The sequence below is a fragment of the Epinephelus moara genome, chromosome 21, assembly GCF_006386435.1.
Source record: "Epinephelus moara isolate mb chromosome 21, YSFRI_EMoa_1.0, whole genome shotgun sequence".
Lineage (NCBI taxonomy): Eukaryota > Metazoa > Chordata > Actinopteri > Perciformes > Serranidae > Epinephelus > Epinephelus moara.
This window is the reverse complement of record NC_065526.1, coordinates 1,612,295-1,620,547: the sequence shown is the minus strand read 5'-3', so window position 1 is coordinate 1,620,547 and position 8,253 is coordinate 1,612,295. Positions and strand designations below refer to the sequence as shown.

Below are 8,253 nucleotides of genomic sequence, written 5' to 3'. Positions count from 1 at the left end.
ATTTAATGAAGGTTCATTAGTACGGTTTGTATTTCTCTGTAATGTAGCACAGTGTTAACAATGTTACTGATACTATTCTTTCTCACACCTTCAACTCAAACCACCAAAATATATCATTTAATCATTACATTCATATCAGAAACATGCAGGAGACTAGTCCACTGATGGACCCTGATGAGGACTGTTGGTCCACTGATGGACCCTGATTAGGACTGTTGGTCCACTGATGGACCCTGATGACGACTGTCGGTCCACTGATGGACCCTGATGAGGACTGCTGGTCCTCGGATCATCTGGGTGATTTTATACGAGGCAGTTGAACCATTGTGGCTTCACGCGTCACTGAGCAGCTTTCACAGGAATGAACGAGGTCCTGCGTTCATCGCTGTGTCCAGTTCTCTTGATATATCCACGGTGAAGCTAACAGCCAACGCGAGAGAGGGAATAACTCTCCACAGCAGCAGACGGCGGTCGTCTGTATTCATCATTCAAAAAGGGAAACAGGAAGCTAGTTAGCCAGTTAGCACATTAACAACACAATCGGAGCATATTTACCGTGCGCCAGTGAACAATAACACAGACCATCAGGAAACATTTCTGCTGAAGAGAAAAGTAGTCTGACCTTATTCAACATATTGAATCGGCCAAAAAAAAAAGCTGAACACGCCGCACCGACAGGGCGACAGATGCTCACTGACGGCCCAACATCAGCTGCTGGCCGACCGTTGGCTCGGTGTGTCAGTAGTGTCAAGTCTAGATTTGATTTTCAACTTTAAACTTTCAAACATCAAATGGAAAGTTTTTAAACGGCCGTCTCGCCAGCTGATTTTGTCACTGTGGTGGACGTGTATTTGGGAAAGCGGTCGTTATATGTACATGTTGCTAAAGCCAGCTGTGTGCACGCTGTAGTGTGTGTGTGTGTGTGTGTGTGTGTGTGTGTGAGAGAGAGTGTGTGTGTGTGTGAGTGTGAGTTTCTCACTCTGGTGCTGTTTGCTCGATGCTTCGGCTCCAGGACCCCCATTTGGTGTGAATATAAAGAATATGGTTAGTTATGGCTGAAGGAGGGTCGTACATCTCCCCCGAGTCACTCAGGGAGGCTCAAGGAGAAAGATTTGTAGCTTTGTGGAGGGTCGAGAGAAAAAACAAGCTCAGCCCTCTCCTCTGATAAATAAAGAACAGTCCCTAAATCATTCAAACGTGTCAGTAGTGAGTTAACAGTAATATTATTTCAGTCGCATAGTATCACTGCAGGTCTTTCACTGGGACACACAATTTAGCTGTGATATATCGTACATAAATGAGATTTTAGAGCACACGTTAACCGTGTCAAGAGGAATAAAATAAGCAACACTCGTGAACATGAATACAGAAGAGAAAAGGTACAATAAAACTATGAATAAGATACTTGGATCTTCATCACTAAGAGTAAATATTTACAATTATTTTAGTATGCTGGAAACCATCCGTATTCTGCTGCATAGACTGTATGTAATTGTTACTGTTCTTATTTAATATTGAATTTTTAAAATTCAATTTTAACATATTTAAATTTAATTTCTATTTGTGCACTTATTTTAACTTATTTTATCTTGTGTCTACTTTAATACCACTGTGTTGTTGTTGAGGGGAAGTGTGCTTGTTTTTTTTTGTCTTTTATGAGCTGATGAACAGCTGAATTTTGTTCAGCTTGTAAAGGACAAAAGGAGCTGGAGAATAGATTAAAAAAATCTTTCATATTTCTTGTCATTTCCCCCTTTAAAAAATGTATTTTATTTTTTTAATTTTTGGATATAACATTTATATTATATTTCATATATTAACAAAAGACAAATAAATATAATGTAGCTGTTTCAGATTAAGCCGTACAGCTTTGTGCAGATTGTGCAAAAATATGAAAGTGCTGTTATTGAGTAAAACTTCACAGTGGAGCAAATATGTGGATTGAACAGCCCAAAATAAGCCTAGGGGATATGGCAAAAAAATCTTATTATCTTCCCTGTATTGATCGTTATCGATATTTATCATGATATAAAATGTGATAATGCTGCGAGTTTGAAACGTGTCCTGATACCATCTTCCAGCTCTCTGCAGCACTCACAGAGGTGCAGAGGCGTTTTAAGGATTTGAGGACATTAGGGGCTCAGCTAGGACCTTTGTTGGAGTGCAGGGATTCCTTCAGTACCACTGAGTTCATCAGTTTATTTTTATTGTCAATTAGAAAATGGTTGGAGGGCCACCCGGCCAGATTCGGCCCACAGGGCGCAAGTTGAGTATCACTGACATACAGGGTTCCCACGGTCATGGAAAACTTGTTAAATTATAGAATTTCCCATCCTCAATTTCCAGGCCTGGAAAAGTCATGGAATTAGTAACAATTACTGAGAGTTTTAGAAAAGTTGTGGAATTTTGTTGTGTGTAATGAAATTATTTGTCACCGTGATCCTCCGTGGATTACCTACGCAGTGTCACAGACATAACCAACTGGATCAGAAAAGGTTGCTGTTAATTTTCACACAATCATTTTAAACACACTCAGTTTAAAGGCGATATCGGCTGACGCTGATGACGTGCTGATACTACCCCTGGCAGTAATAGTGGAGTATTAGGCCGTGTTTACATGAAAATGATCCGCTGAAAACAGAATCGTTTCTCATTTTCATTTTGAAAAAAGTTCAGCGCTCAGATGACAACGTTATGATAACAACCTCCGTGCACACTGATCCACAAAAATGACCATAAACGCTGTAGTATACCTGCCAGGCCAGTAGTTGGCGGTGTGACTCCAGAATCTGGCTACAGTGTGTTTTGCTTGTAATAAACAGTAGAATGTCATTTTCTTATCTGACAATAAAACAACACACGCCTGTGCACATGCGCTTCCTTCTACAGAACCGTGATGTATAAACACAAAATGGCAACCGCACGAACGTTTGTCTGGACTCACCATGAGGTGGAGTTGTTGCATTAAATCCATACTTTTGATAAATCCAACAGGCTGAGCAGCACAAACAGAGCTCGGGAGTGCGCCATTGTTGTTGTGATGGTCGACTTTCTCGCGCATGCCTCGTGACTGGAACCATAATGAGCATGTGCGAAGTCTCCGTTTTCAGAGGAACTGCATCTTGAAAGTTTACATGAAAACAGAGACGATGCCGTTTCCAAAAAAATTGCACTCACATTTTCAAAACATTATCAGGCACCCAAAGCGCCGCCGTCGTGTAAACGATCAGCCAAAACGTAGCTAAAGTTTACTGTTTTCGGTTGAAATCGTTGTCGTATAAACGGGACCTTGGTTTGCAACAACGTGCCCATTGCTGCGTGTTCCTTAAAGTCCTTAAAAGTCTTAAATTGATAACATTGGGTCTTGAAAGTCAGTCAGAAGTCTCAGATGTGTATTTAACAGATCCTGATTAACTTTCCTCTGTGTTCTTTCAGTTTAGTTTTGGTCCCAATTTACAGCTTCATTCTTCAGGAACAGACGCTTGTAGAGGCTTATAAACCCAAATCTGACCTGATGCTTCCCTCAGAGTCTGAAACACAGACCTTTATTCAGTGAGTCGATCAGCAGGGGATTATCAAAGAGAAAACATTCTGATAATCAATAAATCACTTTAAGTCATTTGTTAGAGGTCTCTGGCTCCAGCTCCTGAAATATTATAATTTGCTCTCTGTTTTTTTTTTAACCACAGTAAACTGAATATCTAATGCGTTTTGTCTGTTTGAAGAATCACCTCTGGCTCCGTGGTCAGAGACGGATATTTTATGGACTAAATAATTAGCAGATTGATTTATAATAAAAATTATGCTCAGTTCCAGTCAGGGTCTGAATTAACAGCCGCTGAGCGCCAAATGGGGGTAGATCTTCTGTTTGGCGAGTAAATCTCAGAGGGCTGTCCGCCACACTGGCGTAAATGTTTGTACATAAATGTAAATGTTGTAGTTTTTCGTCTCTGGTCGCGCTGCTTCTGTCCTCTGTGTCGGAGACGGGTTTCACCCTCACACAGTGACAGGGACTTTATGGTGCATTCAGGTGCGCCTTGTAAACCCAGTGCTTAATACTCGAATGGCAACGATGGTTGTTTAAAGTGAGAAAATTTCTGTTCTTTATTTGGTTTTCCTTTGTTGAACATTTGTCATCACTTGGTGTCTCACTGCAGTATTTTTTATAATTAGAGACTAAAATCATCACAATGTCCCGTTCATTTCTACATTTTAAAACTCAAATCAAGTTGCAAACCCCAAAATAATCTGGGATCGTCATGAAGTTACTCTACGGCAGCATTTTTAGATAATTAGATACTGAAGTCAGACCTATGTGTGTATAATTTGGGCAGTGAAAATATATCACTTGCCGCCTCGCTGCTGCTCTTGCTCGTGACTGTAATTTTGGCCGGTAGAAAATATGCTCGGCCAGTGGATTTTTTCATCCACTAGTCCCCTTGGTCGGTGAGTCAAAAAGCTGATTTCGGCCACTGGTTCCAACTTAATCTACATCTCTACTTCTGATTGTCTTTCCAGGTCCTTAAAAACTCAAATGTCCTCTATTACTCTTTGAAATCAACATATGCATTTTATTTAATTTCCTGTAGTTAATGTTGAGTCAGGTTTTGTTTCTTGAGCTGCAGAATCAGAAGTTTTGATGCTCTATAAACCCAAATCTGACCTGATGCTTTCCTCTGATACACTGACCTTTACACTCATCTGTTAAAGGCCTCAAACTCCGTCTATACTGACCTGAAACCTTCCGGCAGTCTTGAATTTCTTGTGTTTATTAAAAATATGACATGTACTGAGAGATTATTGCAGCAGCTGTTCATTCAGACCAGTGTGACGTTGGTCTGCAGAGCTGAAGCTGCGCTCTGCCGCCTTCGTGTCTCCGATCAGTTCTCATTAGCCGCTGAGGCTCAGAGTGAACCAGCAGCAGAGACTGCTCCCTGCTGTATCCCCGCCTCACCTCTGCTTGCTTCCTCCTCCTGTCTTTCAGACGCACAGCGAGCCCTGCTGCTGCTGGAGGAGTACCGGGCCAAGCTGCACCACGCCGAGGACCGGCAGCTCCGACACTCCATCCAGAGGGTCATCGACATCTTCCAGAGCAACCTCTTCCAGGCTCTCATAGGTACGATCACCGCTCTCTGGTGCACTTAACAAATGGTCACACACACACACACACACACACACACACACACACACACACACACACACACAGAGCCTGGAAAAATGCTGGAGCTCTGGAAAGTCCTGGAAAATTGACAAGATGGTCCCAAATTCCTGGAAAACAAGACGCTGAGAAGTTGTTGAAAAAGTTTAGTGAGGGCCTCAGTTCAGCTGCCGTGATGCCTAAATAAAGGCAGACTCAGTTTTAACATGGCGGAAACACAAATTCATTCAAGCTTTAATTTCCCATCCAATATATGCGGTGTAAATGACATCAGAGGGAAGACAGATGCCTGTAAGATGCATTTGTAATGATGCCGTATGCTCCGTTTTAATGATATTTCTAAACATGTAATAGTTAAAGGGATAGATCGGATTTTTAAGTGGGGCTGTGTGAGGTATTTATCCATAGTCAGCGTATTACCTACAGTAGGTGTTGGTCGACGCCCCCAGTTTGGAGAAGCTGGCTGGAGTCTGACACAGAGACAAAGCATGTTCTGCTGTGGAGGGGTCGGAAACAAAAAATGTTTTACACGCCTAAAAATATCTAAAACAGAGTGAGTGTACGTTATATTGAGAGTATTTTATAGCTTTATGTTTCCATCAGACAGTCTGTTTCGACAGGGAGGCCGTGAATGATTTTAGTTCCCATCTGTTCCCATCTGATGACACTGCTGAGGGTGCAGCAGACTGCTAATGTAAGTGTAAGGAATCCAGGCAGCGCTACAAACTGTAGTTTCCATCAGTGTGGGGAAGGTGTGGTTTGAAGCTGGTTTGTGGTTGGAGAACGTAGGACATCAGCAGGAGAAGGACGGGTTGTGTACGAGGTGCGAAAATCAGCAGTTACATTACGGTATGATGTCATCTCAATTCAAAAACTGTCTTAATGTCCTGAAGACAAACTTTTGTCTCTAAGTCCTGAACACAAACTTGGGTCTTGAAGTCCTGAAGACAAACTTGTGTGTCAAAGTCCTGAAGACAAACTTGTGTCTCAAAGTCCTGAAGACAAACTTGTGTCTTGAAGTCCTGAAGACAAACTTGTGTCTCAAAGTCCTGAAGACAAACTTGTGTCTCGAAGTCCTGAAGACAAACTTGTGTCTTGAAGTCCTGAAGAAAGTATGTCAGTGAACTGATGATGTTTAACAGCTCCTGCCGACCTCTCCGACCCCTTCACCTTTATAGATCTGCAGGACAGAGTCAGCCATCGTGGCTGCAGCCGTCCTCGTGTTTGTTTGAGCCGTCGCAGCCGGGCAAGAGGTCGTAAAGTGTGATGGTGTGTTGGTGTGACCGTCTGGGGGCACACACACAATGCAAACAGCAGCAGCAGCAACATCTGGAAGAAAAACTGGAGGAAGCTGCTGAAATCCTGAGAAGATGAAGAATCTGAGCTCATGTGGCAGCAGCAGCAGGAGGATGATGATGATGATGATGATGATTGTGTGTGCCAGAAGTAGTTCAAGGTGTCAGACCTCAGGTGCACCGGCGGTAGCCGTGGTCGCAGGCATTGTGTTTTCAAGTTGTCCATCCGTCCACACATCCCATCCTTGTGAATGTGACATCTCAAGAGCACCTCAAAGAAATCTTTTCAAATTTGGCACAAACGTTCACTTGGACTGAAGGGTGAACTGATTAGAATTTTGTGGTCAAAGGTCAGCGTGACCTTACAAAATATGTTTTTGGCCATAAATCAAGGATTCACGTATTCCCCTGAGGAAAACATGGAATCTAGTGGGCATGAAAACAATGTGGTGCAAATCTGAAACCAGCTTGAAAGTTCAGAGAAACATTTGTGGAAACGTTTCTTTTCTCGTGTCCCCTTCAGGGCTCCACAGTAAATCTCACTTCTGCTATTTGGAAGAGGTGAAATGAGACTAAACCAAGTATTCATGGAGAACTTCCTGTTGGTGCTAAACACTGCACCAGTCTGTAGCACACATCAGTACAGAGACTCTAAAACTGGACCAGTGGCTGATTGTTCTGGGTGGACGTGGTTTCCACTTTGTGTGACATGGAAACAGAAGACCATGCGTACCACTGATATTGTGATTAATATAGCTATAATAATATTAATTGCTACTATTGATACTAATTACCACATATCTCATACGGTCTGTAGCGTCTGCATCAGCTGAGCTTTCTCTGCATCTCTAACACGCTGTGAAAAGATTAATCCAAAGGTTATCACAGCGTCTCCACCACCTGCAGCTGTCTGAGTATCAGCTGCCACCTCAAACAACAGAAACTCCCATGCATCCTGGAAAAACCTGGAATTCTGTCTTTGTCCTATTCGACTGAAAAGTACAGCAACAAATAGGAAGTCTGAGGGTGGAGGTCTCTGTCCAGGTTTGAACCTGCGTGTTGCAGGTACAAGGTATGCATCTAGACTGCCTGGCAGCCGTGACGCAAAGACCATGACTTCTTTAAGGCAGCTTTTCAGAGACGAGTGGCAGGAACACCCCAGAAAAGATTAGAGGAGCGAGTCGAGTCTTCACATGTGTACGCGGTCTTCGTGCTGGTTGCTTATTGGTTAGGGTGTCCCTTTTAAAAGGATGTCTTCAGTTTCTTCTCAGATTATTTCTTTTGGCTCTCTGCCTTTATTTGATAGGACTGTTCAAGTGTGAAAGCAGGAGAGAGTGAGGGGACGACCTGCAGCAAAGGGCCCGCTGAGCTACTGGGCGCCACGATTTTTCAGTTTCTTCGTCATACGTCAAAACACGATGAAGACATGAGGCTCTTTATAACTCCTGGGCGGCTTTTCCTAATTTATTTTGTGATAAACAAATGAGCTGATGTAAACTTGGTTGTTCAGAGAAGAAGAATTTGTTCTGGCAGAGTTTTGTGACTCTTTCAATGTTCTAAAGTGTGAGAGCTCTTGAGTGTTTGTCTGTGAATGCTGCGAGTTATAGTGAAGCTGATTTGTGTTTGAAACTGTCTCTATGAAGCCATGTTTACTGTGTGTTTACTGTGTGTTTAGTGTGTGTTTAGTGTGTGTTTAATGTGTGTTTACTGTGTTTAATGTGTGTTTAGTGTGTTTAATGTGTGTTTAATGTGTGTTTAGTGTGTTTAATGTGTGTTTACTGTGTGTTTAATGTGTGTTTA

General features: G+C 42.4%; 1 protein-coding gene across 2 annotated transcripts in view; it reads left to right on the top strand.

Moving 5' to 3' along the window:
* The window catches only part of LOC126408778 (disks large homolog 1-like), a 178,721-nt gene that overhangs the window by 2,585 nt on the left and 167,883 nt on the right, over positions 1–8,253 (top strand). For both annotated transcript variants that reach the window (XM_050074458.1, XM_050074457.1), the window contains exon 2: positions 4,985–5,116. In XM_050074458.1, coding sequence (XP_049930415.1) covers positions 4,985–5,116 — 132 coding nt within the window. The remainder of the gene's footprint in view (positions 1–4,984; positions 5,117–8,253) is intronic.